The sequence below is a fragment of the Salmo salar genome, chromosome 23 (assembly GCF_965601325.2).
Source record: "Salmo salar chromosome 23, fSalSal1, whole genome shotgun sequence".
Classification (NCBI taxonomy): Eukaryota; Metazoa; Chordata; class Actinopteri; order Salmoniformes; family Salmonidae; genus Salmo; species Salmo salar.
In genome coordinates, this window is record NC_138313.1 from 8,307,292 (window position 1) to 8,326,758 (window position 19,467).

The 19,467-nt window shown below is 41.9% G+C and overlaps 2 protein-coding genes across 2 annotated transcripts; one reads left to right on the plus strand and one right to left on the minus strand.

Annotated features, from left to right (window-relative positions):
* The first annotated feature begins 1,804 nt into the window (after nucleotides 1-1,804).
* On the plus strand, nucleotides 1,805-13,180 carry LOC106583997 (interferon-induced protein with tetratricopeptide repeats 2). Its single transcript, XM_082967898.1, has 7 exons — nucleotides 1,805-2,091; nucleotides 2,331-2,393; nucleotides 2,589-2,642; nucleotides 2,762-2,829; nucleotides 9,628-10,364; nucleotides 10,794-10,992; nucleotides 11,652-13,180. The coding sequence occupies exons 6-7, from the start codon at nucleotides 10,988-10,990 to the stop codon at nucleotides 12,913-12,915; spliced, it is 1,269 nt and encodes a 422-aa protein (XP_082824024.1). The 5' UTR covers nucleotides 1,805-2,091; nucleotides 2,331-2,393; nucleotides 2,589-2,642; nucleotides 2,762-2,829; nucleotides 9,628-10,364; nucleotides 10,794-10,987; the 3' UTR covers nucleotides 12,916-13,180.
* Nucleotides 13,181-13,182: 2 nt separating this feature from the next.
* On the minus strand, nucleotides 13,183-17,437 carry pr38a (Pre-mRNA-splicing factor 38A). Its single transcript, NM_001141758.1, has 10 exons — nucleotides 17,247-17,437; nucleotides 16,667-16,826; nucleotides 16,363-16,484; nucleotides 16,177-16,262; nucleotides 15,988-16,098; nucleotides 15,756-15,865; nucleotides 14,685-14,711; nucleotides 14,379-14,464; nucleotides 14,149-14,197; nucleotides 13,183-13,973 (listed from the first exon to the last, which is right to left on the minus strand). Exons 1-10 carry the CDS (start codon nucleotides 17,374-17,376, stop codon nucleotides 13,928-13,930), a joined length of 927 nt encoding a protein of 308 aa, NP_001135230.1. The 5' UTR covers nucleotides 17,377-17,437; the 3' UTR covers nucleotides 13,183-13,927.
* Nucleotides 17,438-19,467: the final 2,030 nt, after the last annotated feature.

Sequence of the window (19,467 nt, forward strand, 5' to 3'; positions counted from 1 at the left end):
TCCTGGACTTCCTGACGGGCCGCCCCCAGGTGGTAAGGGTAGGTAACAACAAATCAGGGGTGTGTGCTCAGTCCCCTCCTGTACTCCCTGTTCACCCATGACTGCGTGGCCAAGCACAACTCCAACACCATCATTAAGTTTACCGATGACACAACAGTGGAAGGCCTGATCACTGACAACGATGAGACAGTCTATAGGGAGGAGGTGCCAGGATAACAACCTCTCCCTCAACATGATCAAGATAAAGGAGATGATCGTGGACTACAGGAAAAGGAGGGCCGAGCACGCCCCCATTCTCATCGACGGGGCTGTCTGTAGTGGAGCAGGTCAAGAGCTTCAAGTTCCTTTGTGTCCACATCACCAACAAACTATCATGGTCCAAACACACCAAGACAGTTGTGAAGAGGGCACGACAACACCTATTCCCCCTCAGGAGACTGAAAAGATTTGCCATGGGTCCTTACATCCTCAAAATGTTCTGCAGCTGCTCCATCGAGAGCATCTTGACTCGTTGCATCACCGCCCAGTACATCACTGGGGCCAAGCTTATTTTTTTACTTCAGTTTAAAGTAAATACTTTCTTAACACTTCTCTTTCTTAAAACTGGATTGTTGGTTAAGGGCTTATAAGCATTTCACTGTAAGGTCTACACCCGTTTTATTCGGCACATGTGACCAATAAAATTTGATTTAGTTTAGTTTTTAGTTTTTCAAATTAAAGGCTGACCGGGGTACTGCAGGCTGCTATTAGCTACTAAATGATCCTTATAACTTATTCTGTGTGCGATTTTTGAAAATAATCGGTTCAAGGACTTACATCTGGTGTAATAGAAGTAATTATTGCTACCATGAAGGCGGTCGGCCTTGAACTTTGTGGCTTCAATGAGATGGGGTAGTTGTTCTCCCCTGCATTAAACGCTGCGCTGCACATCATTTTATGTAAGCTCGCAGGATCAGGTGGCTTTGTGAGGCTAGTCATTCACGTGGCGTAGCGTTTGGCCGGAGAAAGGAGTCTGGCTAGCCAGGCAAGCTAACTGCTTTCGTAGCATCTGACTGTATATATGAAGTGTAGCATACATATTTCCTGCCTGTACTCATCATTCCACAAACAGCTCCTCGAACTGGTCAGAATGTGGTACTACACAGAAAAAAAATGCAAGCTATGTTCAACAATGTTATGGTCAGCAGGGAGCGCCAAAGAATAAGAAATAGATTAGTTACACTAACGTCTTATAAAATAGAAGTTGCTTTGCACTCATGTTCTATGTTCAATGGATTGTAGTTGAATTGAAGAATAATTGACCTCTACTATTGATAGAGAGCATCATTTACTTCAGGAAGCTGAGGATCTAAAACAGATGTCGTACTACCATATAAAGTGGATGAGTTCTTTCACGTCATTGAAGATGAAAGGAGTAGACCAAGAGAAGATCTATTGACGTCCAATTCCTTTTTCATGTTGAGTCAGTTTTGGTCTGGTCACGAGATGAGTTCTATTTTCAAGTTTCGCTTTCATAGAAGTCATAAAGATAAAGTATTGCATCCTGGAACATGCCATGTCATGGTGTCTCTTGTCATGATGTGTGTTTTGTCTAATATTGTTTTAATCCCAGCCCCCGTCCCCGCAGGAGGCCTTTTGGTAGGCCGTCATTGTAAATAAGAATTTGTTCTTAACTGACTTGCCTAGTTAAATAAAGGTTGAATAAAAAAAATAAAAACAACGGACCGGATCATGAAACAATCAACCTTTCATCAACATGTTGCAAAATATCCACCTGGACAGTATCTGACAACACGCTAATTGACGCCCAAACAGTACACGTAAGAATGATTACATTTGATATTTTGTCCAGCCACATACTTGATTTCAGAGTTCAAAGGTGAATGTTAAAAGAGGGCAATTACTGTATGTCATATGGGCCAGTGAGTACTACATACTGCATAGTTTACTCTTTAAAAAAAATACAGCAGTTTATATTTCAGAAAAGGCTACATTGATCATTCAAAAGTGACACGGTGATATCATTGCTCCAAACGGGATTTTTATTTGAAGGAATAACTGAAGAGGGTTGTTCGGGAAAAGCACTGTCAAGTAAGTTTTCGATTTTAAAATGAACACAAATGCCTACATTTCGCTAGCTAAAGCTATTATCTTCTAAAATAAGTACGTTTTCAATTTTTACATTTTTTTTTACATTTTTAAGAATTTGACAAAATGTGACAGAAAAATGCTGAACAAGCTGCAAATCTGCAGAACCATGCAGCCACTTTTAATTATAAAATGCTGATCAATGAATACACCTCCCTAATTACTAATTAACCTGTCCACAGCAACACAGATGGAGCAAACTGATGGTGCTTGGGGTCCTAAAGATAGCAGCATAATTAATTCAGGTAAGATTGAACTTTTGCTAAATAAGGTTCAATTAACAGTCAAGCAATGTATATTTATTTATTTATGTCTCTTTTCTTCACAGAGTTGAAGATATTTATAGTTCTATGTATGACTTTGCAAGAATTAACTGTCATGTTTCTAAGTACTTCAATAAATGTCTTAAAATGTGTCTGTCCCATTTTGTTTTTCCATAGGCTGAAGTTAATGGAAAGAATGTGCTGTGCAGCCCAGAAGTTTGCAACATAAATGTAAGCAGAGATTAATAGGGCTTGGATTTATGAATTAATGCTAAGAATGTTGTCGTCCTGCAATCCTTTTTCAAAACAATGCAATGAACCCCCCTAATTACTAATTCCCCTTTCCACAGCAACAGTGATGGTGCAAACTGATGGTGCCTGTCTGATATCTTAATGATAGCAGTGTCATTTTTTTAAGGTAAGATTGAACTTAAGTTGAATATGTGTTCAATAAATGCTCAAGCATTTCCTTTTTCTTTACAGATATGAAATCAGATTAACACCCCACCAAAGGCAATAAACAACCCAGATTCAGTTCCAGAATGGTTTAAAATAAATATTGACAGATTAAGAAGTAACACGGTGTTTATTTAATGTTACATTGAAAAATATATATGTAAAATATATTTTTAGATGCATTTCAAGAATACATTTGAAAATATAAAGAAATGGCCAAATCATATATTTGTAAAAAATATATTAAATGCATTTTAAATACATTTTTAGATGCACTTTAAGTACATTTTCAGATGCACAGTCCTAAGACTCCAGCAAAAATGGGCTTTTCAATTAACTGACTTTCATTCATCTGCATGTGCAGCCCTTATTTTTAGCCTCACAATGAAGCGTTTTACCATTTTCTTTTCAGGATAACAAGGGCTACACGTAGAACACAAAACATTGACATAAACAGTTGCATTTATGAGTTGTATTGACAAATGTCAATAAATAAAAAGTCTTCCAATGCAAAACCCGGATAAAAATGTATTTATATTAACTCTGTAAGTACAGAAATGGTTTGCTTAGTGGGAAATGAATATCCAACTATTCAGTGACAACTGTGTGGAGTTTGGAGTTTGTGACAGCAACTATGTGAGCTTATTACATACAGTATTATAGACACCATGTCCTGGGATTTCCTATTATCTTCTACAGTGCCTTCAGAAAGTATTCATACCCCTTGACTTATTCCACATTGTGTTGTGTTACAGCCTGAATTCAAAATGGATTAAACACATTTTTATCTCACCCATCTACACACAATACCCCATAATGACTAAATGAAAACATGTTTTTAGAAAATGTTGCAAATGTATTGAAAATGAAATACAGAAATATCTCATTTACCATAAGTATTAACACCCCTGACTCAACCCAAAAGCTTTTTTGGCCTCCACTGGACACAATGGTCTTGCAGCTCTAGAAACTAAGAGCCTGTCTGTGGGAGAGAGGAGGTAGAGAGAAGATGGGGAGGAGGGAGAGAGAGAGAGAGAGAGAGAGAGGGAGAGAGATGGGGGAGGCAAGGAAAGGAGGGAAAGAGAATGGAGGGGGAGGGAAAGAGTGAGAGAGTTGGAAAGAGGGGAGGGTGAAGGAGGGATGAGGGAGAGAGCAGAGAGAAAGAGCGATGAGAGGAGGGGGAGGGAGGGAGGGAAAGAAGAGGGAGTCAACAGACAGACAGAGGTGGGAGAGCGGAAGGGTAGGGAGCGAGAGATGAGAAGTGGGGTAGGCAGGGAAAGAAGTAGGGAGAGAGTATGGGGGGGGAGAGTGAGGGAAGGGAAGAGGGTGAAGGAGGGACGATAGAGAGAGGAGGAAGAGGGAGATGAGAGTAGGTGGAGAGAGGGAAAGAAGGAGGATTAGAGAGAATGGAGGGGAAGGAAGGAGTAAGAGAGAAAGGGGAAGAGGGGGAGGAGGTGAAAGAAAAGGGAAGGAGGGAGGGAGGGAGGGAGAGAGAGAATGAGAGTAAAAAGCGGTAGAGAGTGGGAGACAGACATGAGAGAAACAAAATAAAATGTCAACCCTGTGACACTCATCTTTTCCCATTGACTGCAATGTATTGAGAAAATCGTCATCCCTGTGACCAATGTTCCCTCTAATTATTTCCGGCACTGAGCAAATTTCAGGTATGCTGAGTGCGTAAATTTGAACGTTGTGAAAATGATGTGCAACTTTTGGTGAGTGTTTACTGTGAACACTGTACCCGCTTTAGGTTACCCTTATATCAGTGTCCAAGTAGACTACTGTGGCTATTTGATCATAATGTAGGCCTATAAGAGTGGCCTACCATCAAAAACAATGGATAAATGCATCCCATAACATTTTAACATGGAAATAGCTGTTCTATCATTCAGGCTACAGTAGCAGGCAATATGTGGTGTTCCATGTAGGCCTACATTCCATGAGACTTTTGGAAAAAAACATGCAGGTCTTTTCCACTTGTCCTTCTTGCATCAACCAAGTGTTGTTTGATGCAAGAAACCACTTTACAAAATAAAATGCATTATTATTCCCATACCATTATTACAGAGATTCAGACAAATTATGTTACCCACTGCTTATTGGCTACTTAATTTATTCAAGCCTGTCTCAAAATACAACACCACCCCTTTAACACAGGGGGAAAAACTCTTTACCTGATTTGCTTTTCAAGGGAAAAGTTTATCGTGTTAATAACTAAAGGGGAAAACTAGAAAGTTGAGTGGAGTTCAATCTCATGCTTCTCAGTGCTGGCTGATATTTCTTCTGACTGTGTAGGAAAGGATGAAACAGCGTCTGTGCCACCAGTAAGTACAGATAGTAACGTTAGTATAAACCCCCTCGCACGGTCCCCGCAGCCGGACATCTTTCTCATGGCTTCTGGAGGGAAACGCTGTAGGAATGCTCAACCGGTTCTCCCCATTAAGCGAGTCGGAGTCGGAGGCCGAGACTTCTCTGGTCTCTACTCCTCCCGTTGTGGGGTCTGAGACGCCGACGGCTCCCACCATTAGCTCTGACAAATTGAAAACCCTAGTCATTGGCGACTCCATTACCCGCAGTATTAGACTTAAAACTAATCATCCAGCGATCATACACTGTTTACCAGGGGGCAGGGCTACCGACGTTAAGGCTAATCTAAAGACGGTGCTGGCTAAAGCTAAAACTGGCGAGTGTAGAGAGTATAGAGATATTGTTATCCACGTCGGCACCAACGATGTTAGGATGAAACAGTCAGAGGTCACCAAGCGCAACATAGCTTCAGCGTGTAAATCAGCTAGAAAGATGTGTCGGCATCGATTAATTGTCTCTGGCCCCCTCCCAGTTAGGGGGAGTGATGAGCTCTACAGCAGAGTCTCACAACTCAATCGCTGGTTGAAAACTGTTTTCTGCCCCTCCCAAAAGATAGAATTTGTAGATAATTGGCCCTCTTTCTGGGACTCACCCACAAACAGGACCAAGCCTGGCCTGTTGAGGAGTGACGGACTCCATCCTAGCTGGAGGGGTGCTCTCATCTTATCTACGAACATAGACAGGGCTCTAACTCCTCTAGCTCCACAATGAAATAGGGTGCAGGCCAGGCAGCAGGCTGTTAGCCAGCCTGCCAGCTTAGTGGAGTCTGCCACTAGCACAGTCAGCGTAGTCAGCTCAGCTTTCCCCATTGAGACCGTGTCTGTGCCTCGATCTAGGTTGGGCAAAATTAAAAATGGCGGTGTTCGCTTTAGCAATCTCACTAGTATAAAGACCTCCTCCATTCCTGCCATTATTGAAAGAGATTGTGATACCTCACATCTCAAAATTGGGTTACTTAATGTTAGATCCCTCACTTCCAAGGCAGTTATAGTCAATGAACTAATCACTGATAATAATCTTGATGTGATTGGCCTGACTGAAACATGGCTTAAGCCTGATGAATTTACTGTGTTAAATGAGGCCTCACCCCCTGGTTACATTAGTGACCATACCCCCCGTGCATCCGGCAAAGGCGGAGGTGTTGCTAACATTTACGATAGCAAATTTCAATTTACAAAAAAAAAACAACAATGACGTTTTCGTCTTTTGAGCTTCTAGTCATGAAATCTATGCAGCCTACTCACTCACTTTTTATAGCTACTGTTTATAGGCCTCCTGGGCCATATGCAGTGTTCCTCACTGAGTTCCCTGAATTCCTATCGGATCTTGTAGTCATAGCAGATAATATTCTAATTTTTGGTGACTTTAACATTCACATGGAAAAGTCCACAGACCCACTCCAAAAGGCTTTCGGAGCCATCATCGACTCAGTGGGTTTTGTCCAACATGTCTCTGGACCTACTCACTGCCACAGTCATACTCTGGACCTAGTTTTGTCCCATGGAATAAATGTTGTGGATCTAAATGTTTTTCCTCATAATCCTGGACTATCGGACCACCATTTTATTACGTTTGCAATTGCAACAAATAATCTGCTCAGACCCCAACCAAGGAGCATTAAAAGTCGTGCTATAAATTCTCAGACAACCCAAAGATTCCTTGATGCCCTTCCAGACTGCCTCTGCCTACCCAAGGACGTCAGAGGACAAAAATCAGTTAACCACCTAACCGAGGAACTCAATTTAACCTTGCGCAATACCCTAGATGCAGTTGCACCCCTAAAAACTAAAAACATCTGTCATAAGAAACTAGCTCCCTGGTATACAGAAAATACACGAGCTCTGAAGCAAGCTTCCAGAAAATTGGAACGGAAATGGCGCCACACCAAACTGGAAGTCTTCCGACTAGCTTGGAAAGACAGTACCGTGCAGTATCGAAGAGCCCTTACTGCTGCTCGATCATCCTATTTTTCCAACTTAATTGAGGAAAATAAGAACAATCCGAAATTTCTTTTTGATACTGTCGCAAAGCTAACTAAAAAGCAGCCTTCGCAAATGGAGGATGGCTTTCACTTCAGCAGTAATAAATTTATGAACTTCTTTGAGGAAAAGATCATGATCATTAGAAAGCAAATTACAGACTCCTCTTTAAATCTGGGTATTCCTCCAAAGCTCCATTGTCCTGAGTCTGCACAACTCTGCCAGGACCTAGGATCAAGGGAGATACTAAAGTGTTTTAGTACTATATCTCTTGACGCAATGATGAAAATAATCATGGCCTCCAAACCCTCAAGCTGCATACTGGACCCTATTCCAACTAAACTACTGAAAGAGCTGCTTCCTGTGCTTGGCCTTCCTATGTTGAACATAATAAACGGCTCTCTATCCACCGGATGTGTACCAAGCTCACTAAAAGTGGCAGTAATAAAGCCTCTCTTGAAAAAGCCGAATCTTGATCCAGAAATTATAAAAAACTATCGGCCTATATCGAATCTTCCATTCCTCTCAAAATTTTTTGAAAAAGCTGTTGCACAGCAACTCACTGCCTTCCTGAAGACAAACAATGTATACGAAACGCTTCAGTCTGGTTTTAGACCCCATCATAGCACTGAGACTGCACTTGTGAAGGTGGTAAATGACCTTTTAATGACGTCAGACCGAGGCTCTGCATCTGTCCTCGTGCTCCAAGATCTTAGTGCCGCTTTTGATACCATCGATCACCACATTCTTTTGGAGAGATTGGAAACCCAAATTGGTCTACATGGACAAGTTCTGGCCTGGTTTAGATCTTATCTGTCGGAAAGATATCAGTTTGTCTCTGTGAATGGTTTGTCCTCTGACAAATCAATTGTAAATTTCGGTGTTCCTCAAGGTTCCGTTTTAGGACCACTATTGTTTTCACTATATATTTTACCTCTTGGGGATGTCATTCGAAAACATAATGTTACATTTCACTGCTATGCGGACGACACACAGCTGTACATTTCAATGAAACATGGTGAAGCCCCAAAATTGCCCTCGCTAGAAGCCTGTGTTTCAGACATAAAGAAGTGGATGGCTGTAAACTTTCTACTTTTAAACTCGGACAAAACAGAGATGCTTGTTCTAGGTCCCAAGAAACAAAGAGATCTTCTGTTGAATCTGACAATTAATCTGGATGGTTGTACAGTCGTCTCAAATAAAACTGTGAAGGACCTCGGCGTTACTCTGGACCCTGATCTCTCTTTTGAAGAACATATCAAGACTGTTTCAAGGACAGCTTTTTTCCATCTACGTAACATTGCAAAAATCTGAAATTTTCTGTCCAAAAATGACGCAGAAAAATTTATCCATGCTTTTGTTACTTCTAGGCTGGACTACTACAATGCTCTACTTTCCGGCTACCCGGATAAAGCACTAAATAAACTTCAGTTAGTGCTAAATACGGCTGCTAGAATCCTGACTAGAACCAAAAAATGTGATCATATTACTCCAGTGCTAGCCTCCCTACACTGGCTTCCTGTTAAGGCAAGGGCTGATTTCAAGGTTTTACTGCTAACCTACAAAGCATTACATGGGCTTGCTCCTACCTATCTTTCCGATTTGGTCCTGCCGTACATACCTACACGTACGCTACGGTCACAAGACGCAGGCCTCCTAATTGTCCCTAGAATTTCTAAGCAAACGGCTGGAGGTAGGGCTTTCTCCTATAGAGCTCCATTTTTATGGAATGGTCTGCCTACCAATGTGAGAGACGCAGACTCAGTCTCAACCTTTAAGTCTTTACTGAAGACTTATCTCTTCAGTAGGTCCTATGATTAAGTATAGTCTGGCCCAGGAGTGTGAAGGTGAACGGAAAGGCTGGAGCAACGAACCGCCCTTGCTGTCTCTGCCTTGCCGGTTCCCCTCTTTCCACTGGGATTCTCTGCCTCTAACCCTTTTACAGGGGCTGAGTCACTGGCCTACTGGTGTTCTTCCATGCCGTCCATGGGAGGGGTGCGTCACTTGAGTGGGTTGAGTCACTGACGTGGTCTTCCTGTCTGGGTTGGCGCCCCCCCCTTGGGTTGTGCCATGGCGGAGATCGTTGTGGGCTATACTCGGCCTTGTCTTAGGACGGTAAGTTGGTGGTTGGAGACATCCCTCTAGTGGTGTGGGGGCTGTGCTTTGGCAAAGTGGGTGGGGTTATATCCTGCCTGTTTGGCCCTGTCCGGGGGTATCATCGGATGGGGCCACAGTGTCTCCTGATCCCTCCTGTCTCAGCCTCCAGTATTTATGCTGCAGTAGTTTATGTGTCGGGGGGCTAGGGTCAGTCTGTTAAATCTGGAGTATTTCTCTTGTCTTATCCGGTGTCCTGTGTGTATTTAAATATGCTCTCTCTAATTCTCTCTTTCTCTCTTTCTGTCTTTCTCTCGGAGGACCTGAGCCCTAGGACCATGCCTCAGGACTACCTGGTATGATGACTCCTTGCTGTCCCCAGTCCACCTGGCCGTGCTGCTGCTCCAGTTTCAACTGTTCTGCCTGCGGCTATGGAACCCTGACCTGTTCACCGGACGTGCTTGTTGCACCCTCGACAACTACTATGATTATTATTATTTGACCATGCTGGTCATTTATGAACATTTTAACATTTTAACATTTTGACCATGTTCTGTTATAATATCCACCCTGCACAGCCAGAAGAGGACTGGCCACCCCTCATAGCCTGGTTCCTCTCTAGGTTTCTTCCTAGGTTTTTGGCCTTTCTAGGGAGTTTTTCCTAGGGAGTTTTTCCTAGCCACCGTGCTTCTTTCACATGCTTTGCTTGCTGTTTGGGGTTTTAGGCTGGGTTTCTGTACAGCACTTTGAGAATATCAGCTGATGTACGAAGGGCTATATAAAAATAAATTTGATTTGATTTGAAATTTGACTGCAATCCTGGGTGAGCAGCGCGCCCGCGCACGTGCGCAGTTTGGAGGGAACATTGCATGTGACACTCATTGACTGCAATGTACCGAGAAAGGTAACATATTATTTTATTATAGTGGTTAAAATTGACTTTCATGTCTGGTACTTAAGGAAGAATGCACGGAAACAGGAAGTAGAGTAGAGTAGTCATGCACGCAGACAGCAGCTAAAAACAACGTCACGTTTCAGCCTCGGAAAATATTTGTTTGTAAGTTCAATTCAATAACGCTGCTAGTGATGATAATATTGTTATTGATAGAATAGCTGACTTATCAATGTTAGTTGGTTACATTTACTCACGCAAATTGACTTGCCTTTCATGTTTGCCGTCAGCTGTATTAGTTTGCTCGTGCGTCATGTATGCGAATTGTAAAACATACAATTGTTACTGTTTCTAACGTTAGTGTAATATGCTTTGTTATTGTACAGAGATGTTTGCACATTAATAAAGTAATGAAAGGAGTTGGCTAGTTGCTACTCGTATGGTAATTGTCTATCTGGTTTGGCGTCATGCCAGACATGGTACCTAGTCACGCGCTTTGCATTTATGCAACCTCGACTTGAAATGTTTAATGTACAGCTACAGTATGTCCATGTGATTTGAATACTAAAGTATATTCTTTTCTGTATTTTGCAGTTCAACAACAAACGTTTTCAATATATTATCTAAAGAAAAGTCACGCCTTGGGAGTTTTATTGAAGACTCCGTTATTAGCGATCTGTCGAGTTTTGCATGGGAACGCAATTCCAGGGCAGAATAACTGTGTTCACTGACACTCACTTGTCCAGGAAACTCAGGGACATCCACAATAATTACTCGACTGCCCAACTATGAAGTAAGTACTCTGTAAATAAAAATCTACAACAAAACAGCAGATCCAATCGTTTACAATGTAAAATAACTAAATGTAGATGGGTGATGGACTTGTCACATTAAATATTGATGCTTAATAGTGTGGCTCAGCTGGTAGAGGTTCGCCAGCGTTGTGGGTTTGATTCGCATAGGGGAGCAGTATGAAAAAGTACAAAAATGTATGCAGTCACTACTGTAAGTCACTCTGGATAAGAGAGTCTTGCAAAATGTTAACAAAGTTTAATGTTGGGCAATTCCATGAAACGGGATTACGCTGCAACTACAATTTTTCACTTTGAAATGTATGCCAAACAAAAACCCATTGATTTCATAGTTTAACAAACCATACAACTCTATGCACAATGTCTACTTTGAACAATAAAATAAACATTTACTGGAAAAACTATGCAGATGCACATTTCTGTAAAGTTACAGTAAAATCTCCCTCAGATTTATTCTGTTGCCAAACATTATCTGCACAAGTTTAACTTTTTCAAAGTAGTCCTTGTTCATAGTTGTATGATTTGTTAAACTTTGAAATCAATGGTTTTTGTTTGGTATACATTTTAAAGTGAAAAATCCGAGTCTCAATGTAATTACGTTACCATGGAATTGCCCTGTTCAAACCCTTGTTTTAACCAGCCCTACTCAGTCAGCCCTGAGGACTAAACTGGAGAAGCTGGAGTGTCACTTCACCTGGGGGCTGGAGGTCAGCAGGTACAAGCTGCTCAGTATCAGAGATCACCTGGAGGACATTGGCAGTGACGAGAGCTATCCATGGCTGGGTCAGAAGTACAACTTGTGGGCTTATGTACACCACACCCTGGGCTCCACTGACATGGCCCTGCAGTGCCTCAGTAATAAGGCAGAGGAGGCCTTTCACCAAAACAGTCCTTTAGACACGGGTCCTTGGCTGCTGGTCCACTATGGAAACCTTGCCTGGGTTCACTATCACCTGGATAACCAGGCAGAGAGCCAGGGGTATGTGACAAAGGTCGAGGCACTGATACGGGATTACCCCTCACCGTCCCAGGGAGAACTGCACGAGGTATGTGCTGAAAAAGCCTGGACCCTCATGAAGTTTGGCCAGGACAAAAGACAGAAAGCGATAGAGTACTTCGAAATGGCTATTAGGATGGAGCCTGGGAGAAAGGAGTGGCAATCGAGCCACGTCTTGGCCCTAGACTCAGTTATCTTTTCTAAAAGGCAGGCGTCTGAGTTTCTAGAGAAGTTGAGACTTGCCAAGGAACATGATCCAGACAACTTGTATGTAGCAAGTGTTTACCTGTTAAGACTTGGCAGGAGTGGCCAGGTGAGAAGAGAGGAAGCACAATGGCTAGCGAAGCAAATTTTAAAGAAACCTGTCAGCTGCTATAATGGTATTAGACCCTTACTTTGCTTTTACAGGCAATATTTTTCACATGATGATGCTATTGACCTTGCACACAAGGCTCTGGAAAGACATCCAAATGTGCGTTACCTGAAAAAGCGGCTTGCAAAGTCCTACAAACAGAAAATCAATTCAGGAGGTAGATGGTCTAAGGGTGACAGTTTGAGCCAGAGCTTGATCAACAAAGCCATCAGTGTCTATATGGAAGTGGTCTTACTATACCCAGAGACGTCAATTAAGGTCAAACTGGAACTTGCAAGCATCTACGCAAAATCAAGAATTGACAAGAGGGAATTAGCCAATCAGATCTATGAGGAATTACTCGCCAGCGTACAGGAGCCATCCAAGTTACAGTTTCTCTACAACCAATACGCTACATACCTGTATTCCTCCATTAAGGATTACAATGGATCAATTGATTATCACAAGAAGGCAGCAGAAATACCAAATTCTAACAAATATGGTAGGAAAAGTATAAACATTTTGAGGAAGATCAGAGATAGAGGAAGAATTTAAGATGTGCAGAAATCCAGGAATTTCTTGCAAACTAATGGGAAAATTTTGTGTGTCCACATAACGGAGCATGTGACTAATCTTGTGAAACGTCCAATTATCAACTCCTGTTCTTGGGAGTGTAATCCTGTGTCCTTGTATAGATAAAAACGGAACAGAGTCCCGCCCAAGAACAATAAATGTGATATCACTCAAAGCTTTGGACTTGACTGTACACTGCACTTTAACTGTTATTCTCTCTGAGCTCAGAAATAAAATCTTGGTTCGACGTGGACTCCAGGAGATCTTTATTTTATAATATCCAAAACACTTAACATAAAAACAAGAGCAAGGAGTAAAATTAACCAATCAAAAGGTTAACCAAATTGAAGGTGACATACTGTATGTCTTGTTTTGCTTGTCTTTGGTCTCTGCCGGGTTACTGTTAAGCAAGTTGTGACAAATGGTTTTGTCAAAAGCACATAAAATAAGTTATTTATTTGTATAAATGTGGCTAACACTTTCAGGGTGCAACTCATACCACAAACCAGTCACACATGCAAACGAGGACATCGTTGTATGCATTGATGACAGACACCCATAATAAAATGCAACCATTTCCCCACTTCTGTAGTGAGACGCATCACATTACCAATTGTTTTTACAACAGCTCTCAATAATGGTTTTGGTAAAAACTAATATAATTGGGATTAACAACCATTATTACCATGGTCCCTAACCTGCTTGACCAGAAAATTCATACAAGGAGACTGTGCAGACATGACATTCTATGCTCAAACCACCAAGCAACTTTATTCACTGATGCATAGGGTTGTGGACAGTTTCATATGAGCTGCAGATTTTAGAAAAAAAATTGAGATTGATTCTTTCTGCAACATGGTCTGAAAATATCTTAAAATGCAATGACTTTCTAAAACAAAATACAAGGGATTCCATACACAGATGTACAAATGTGTCCACATTAATGTCCAGGTCAGAAAAGGGAACTATCCAAGAGAACAAAATACAACGTGGATCACACGTTTCCTCTTCGACTCTTCTTGTGGCTCTTTTTTGAACTCCTTGAATAGAGATGAAGCAAAACAAAAGTTGGTGATATACACTCACTAAAATGTCTCCCTCTCATTTGATGGTATTCAGACAGTTCAACAACACCATGAACACAGAGCAGTTTAAAACATTTTTTTGTAGATCCTAGTATAGTGGTGAGGGTCTTTCTCTTCTTCCATCACTCACCTCTCTGGGGATTTGGAGTGACTGCGGTGCCTGTGGCTTCTGTGATGCCCTGGGACAAAATGGAGACAGCTCAAGGTCAGACTGGGCAGGGGGATGTTGTTGTTACAAACATTTTGAAGTCTAATGATTACAGCTGAAAATATATATATGTCACATCACAAATATAAACACTGGTTTGACTTTCTAATCTTGTGCTTTGCAGGACGGTATGGTAGCCATTGCTATGATACCTGGGGACTTTGAGCGGTGACGCCTCTCTCGGGAGCGGTGGCGACGTGGGCTTTTGCTGCGGTGACGTTCTCGTCTGGGAGATGGGCTGTGTGCAAAGGAGAGACAAACAATACAGGCATCATTAATACAGGGCACTGTTTGCAAGTAACCAGGACCCTAGTGAAGTAAGTCTCAGTTCATGTATAAATTAAACACTTCAAGTAGGTTCTGTGTTATTATATTCAATAGCATCAGTTTGGAATTCAAACAAAGGAAAATAAGAAATACAGCAGAGAAGAATCCAAGCAGAGAACATAGCTACATACCTTCGTCTCTTAGGTGATCTACTCCTCCTAGACGGAATAAAAAGGATGCACAATCTTTAGTGTCTTGAGGATGTTATAGGAAATGACTATGAACTAGGAATCTTTCAAGACATCTATCAGTGTATGTCGTCACCTAAACTGAACCATAAGAGAAGAGGGGGGGGGGGGGTCATGAATGTTTGTCCCCCCCACTTTTGATCTTAAATCACCACCTACTACTTAACTTGTCATTTTTGCAAATTATAAGTGTTTGAGCTAGTAATGTATCAATGTTTATCTTAAGAAATTAGCTATGACATAGCCAATGAAGCCACTTCAATCAGTGTAGATGAAGGGGAGGAGACAGGTTAAAGAATGTTTTTTTTAAAGCCAGGAGACAATTGAGACGGATTGTGTATGGGTGAATTGGCAAGACAATATTTAAGTGCCTTTGAACAGGGTATGGTACCGGTTTGAGTGTCAAGAACTACAACGGCGCTGGGTTTTTCACAGTCACCAGTTTCCTGTGTGTTTCAAGAATGGTCCACCACCCAATGAACATCCAGCCAACTTCACACAACTTTGAAACACATTGGAGTCAATATGGGCCAGCATCCCTGTGGAATGTTTGACAAGTTGTAGAGTCCATGCCTCAACTGATTGAAACTGTTCTGAGGTCAAAAGGGGATGCAACTCAATATTAGGAAGGTGTTCCAAATGTTTTGTACACTCAGTGTATAGCACAACTTCGGATTTCTCCCCAGTCTAAAAAAAACTAAAAAGGTATTAAACATTTGGAAGTTTTTACGGAGCTTCTCTTCTCTCCATTTTTGGTCATGCAATGCAGTTCACAAAGTGATTGTGGTCCTCGTTATGAAGTTATTAACGTTACCCAATATATCTAAAAATGACATCAGTTGTCACAAAAGATTAGTTATTTTCAGAAGGTAGAAAGAAAGTAATGAGTAATGAAAAAAAAAACTGACGCATGCTACAATTGGATCGGTTTGGGGTCTCGCTGATCGATGCACTCGTATCTTAAACATTCATTACATCCCTACTATAAACTGAGATACATGGCTGGTTAGTTACCGTCTGGGTGAACGACTGCTGCGTCTGTAGCGTGGAGAGGGCGAGCGGCGAGGCCGATCGTTGTCTCGGTAACTCCGTCTGTGGGGCTCTGGGGTCTGAACTCTCTCTGTCTGTAGACATTTGAACAGACAGGGACAGACATGGACAGTGAAACAGAATTCCTCCACCCACTACACTAGTGTAAGTTTACGCAACTTTACAGTTAGCTTATGCAGGTTATTGGTAGTACTACCTTCTCCTCTTCCTCATCTTCCTCTTCGCTGGTCTCCACCTCATCCAGGTCTTCTTCCAGGGCACTGATGCGTGTGTCTAACAGCTCCGCCTCCTCAAGAACCTGCCTTTTCTGTAGTCAACACACACAATCAATGATCTAGGTCAGTGAAACAACGCACGCGAGCACGTACACGGGTAGAAGACTTACCTGAAGCCTGGGAAGGATTATGTCACACATTCTCTCAGAGTGTAGCAGTTCATCAATAAACTCATCGACGTGTTGTAACTCAAACTCTGAAACAGAGGGTGAGAGGAGAAAGTGCCATTTAAATCAAAAGTAGGCAATTTCGCATTGTATAATCATTCCATGATACATGTAAACGTAAGGACTCACCCCCATTTCGGTTCTGACTCTTGATTTTTCTGTAGTCGTTGTACAGTGGTTCCAGGTATTTGTAGCAATCCACCGATGTCCCAGTCAACCTCATGTACATGGCGCCAAGCAAGCGGACATATCTATGGTGTGGAAATCATCACAGTGAGGTTGCCACAATGGGTGTGTAAGGTATTTAGGTTCCTATTTTTGTTTATCACATTTGTCAAGCTCGGAGTTAGAAGATGGTGATAAATGAAAAGTTTTAAAAACTAAATACAGAAAGGCTTCTTATACTACAACCTGCCTGAAAGCCAAATCTTACTTGAAATCCTCGTTTTTTATGAATTCTACAATGATGTCTTTCTCTGGCTGGATCTGCAGCATCTTCAGAGTGAGACACAGGAACGGTGTAGGTTTGATATTTCCGCCATAAACTCCACCGACAAACTTCAGCGCCATGGCTTTGTCAACGACAAGCTCAGCTGTTGATCAGAGAGAAACCAGTGAGGAGAAAGAATCAATATGGACCAGGCATAACTCGCTAGCTAGTACTTTTGATGTGCATAAACCTCAATTGAGAGTAACTAACTAAATGTAACAGGGTAAAATTGACTAGATGCTAGCTAGCGCACTTCCTAGTACTGTTTACATTTGTGGTATTTGTATTTCAAGCTAACTAGCGTTAGCTAGTTCAGACCATAGAGATAGATAGAGGACTCATCTTATATCTGCTATTATTGCGTCTATGGACAGTGCCATTGAGGCTACAACCCATGGGAATCCCCACCCAGTTGACTACTTTGACTACTTTAAAATGGTGGAAGCCCTCAACGACGCGGCCCTTGCTAAAAAGTCATTTTGGCCACACAGGGCCTCTATCATTCTCTATGGCCACAACTCACCCGTCAGTCCAAAGCATTCTTCTTTCCAGTATTTTGATTCATAGATTCGAGTACGAATAATTTTCTCCACCAAGTATTGTGGATTTGTTCCATGTATACTGTTGGCATCTTTAACCGTCCTATTTGCCATCTTCACAGCTCAAAACTGAATGATTCTTTTTTTTTGTGCGAAACGAATTCGCATTTTTACAGTATGTCTTCCGGTGCAACAATTTACACTTCCGGGGCAGATTGTGAAGGCGTTCATTGGCTGAAACTTTTCAGTCACATGCCAAACACGTAATTTCCTCGCTTAAGGATAACTATCTGCGTGTTAAGGATAACTATTTAAAAAAAAGTTTATTTAACTAGGCAAGTCAGTTAAGAACAAATTCTTATTTACAATGACGACCTACCCCGGACGACGCTGGGTCAATTGTGTGCCGCCCTATGGGACTCCCAATCACGGCCGGATGTGATACGGCCTGGTATCAAACCAGGGACTGTAGTGATGCCTCTTGCACTGAGATGCAGTGCCTTAGACCGCTGCGCCATTCGGGAGCCCTGTGGCTACATTATATGTGCATCTTCATTTAGCTCTATTATTTGCCCTGTCTTTTATTTATTTTAAACTGCCTGGAATTTGATCAATTTAGCCGTTTACTCAGATATGAGTTCCTGTCTCTTTGTGAGGATGGCAGCTAGCTAGTTAGCACATACTGACGATAGTATTTTCTGGCCGGGGAAGTTTGTTAAAAGCCCTAACGCTATCTTTCATATCAGCGACAAATTATATAAACTCAGCAACAAAAAAAAGAAACGGCCCTTTTTCAGGACACTGTCTTTCAAAGATAATTCGTAAAAATCCCAATATCTTCACATATCTTCATTGTAATGGGTTTAAACACTGTTTCCCATGCTTGTTCAATGAAGTATAAACAATTAATGAACATGCACCTGTGGAACGGTCGTTAAGACACTAACAGCTTACAGGCGGTAGGCAATTAAGGTCACAGTTATGAAAACTTAGGTCCCTGAAGAGGCCTTTCTACTGACTCTGAAAAACACCAAAAGAAAGATGCCCAGGGACCCAGCTCATCTGCGTGAATGTGACTTAGGCATGCTGCAAGGAGGCATGAGGACTGCAGATGTGGCCAGGGCAATAAATTGCAATGTCCGTACTGTGAAATGCCTAAGACAGCGCTACAGGGAGACAGGACGGACAGCTGATCGTCCTTGCAGTGGTAGACCACGTGTAACAACACCTGCACAGGATCAGTACATCTGAACATCACACCTGCAGGACAGGTACAGGATGGCAACAACAACGGCCCAAGTTACACCGGAAACGCACAATCCCTCCATCAGTGCTCAGGCTGTCCGCAATAGGCGGAGAGAGGCTGGACTGGGGCTTGTAGGCCTGTTGTAAGGCAGGTCCTCACCAGACATCACCGGCAACAACGTCGCCTATGGACACAAACCCACCGTCACTGGACCAGACAGACTGGCAAAAAGTGCTCTTCACTGACGAGTCACGGTTTTGTCTGTGGAACTTGTTCAGTTTATGTTTCAGTTGTTGAATCTTGTTATGGTCATACAAATATTTAAGTTTGCTGAAAATAAACGCAGTTGACAGTGAGAGGACGTTTCTTTTTTTGCTGAGTTTATACACACTAAGTGTAGAAAACATTTTTTTAAGAACACCTTTTCTTTCCATGTCATAGACTGTCCAGGTGTGCAACTCAATATTAGGAAGGTGTTCTTAACGTTTTGTACACTGAGTGTATATGACCATTTTATAAATGGTAAACTTGCATGTAACATGATTGCATTTTGGAACCCCGCTCACCCCACCACCCCAAGATTAATGGTTTTGACCACGCTTCACTGCTTTTGATTGGTGCAGCTAGAAATCACAAGTGTTTATCCTATATTATAAACTGGGTGGTTTTACATATCATTTGCGGAGTGCATCATGAGCAAAGTCATTGTAGCCTATGATTTGACTTCCCCTAGCTGTGAGAACCATGACTTGAGCACAGGCTGACTTATCACTGCTATAGCACAGCTGAATAGCCTGCCAGCAGCCAACCAAAGGTTGCACCGTGTCCATTACAATATAGAACAACGCGACACTAGTCCAAATCATTCAATAGTTAGGCTATCCATATTACGTTTTCTATTTCTATGGCGGATTCGGAGCCGCAATTTATGAAATATGCCAGGACTTTGGATATAACAA

What these genes read in the sequence shown, in the direction of transcription:
- pr38a (NM_001141758.1), bottom strand. Translation starts at nt 17,376, where the DNA reads ATGGCAAATAGGACGGTTAAAGATGCCAACAGTATACATGGAACAAAT. An exon ending in AGAATGCTTTGGACTGACGG is followed by an intron (nt 16,827 to 17,246) that starts GTGAGTTGTGGC and finishes TCTGATCAACAG; the next exon opens with CTGAGCTTGTCGTTGACAAA. An exon ending in TCACCGCTCAAAGTCCCCAG is followed by an intron (nt 14,198 to 14,378) that starts GTATCATAGCAA and finishes ATTTTGTCCCAG; the next exon opens with GGCATCACAGAAGCCACAGG.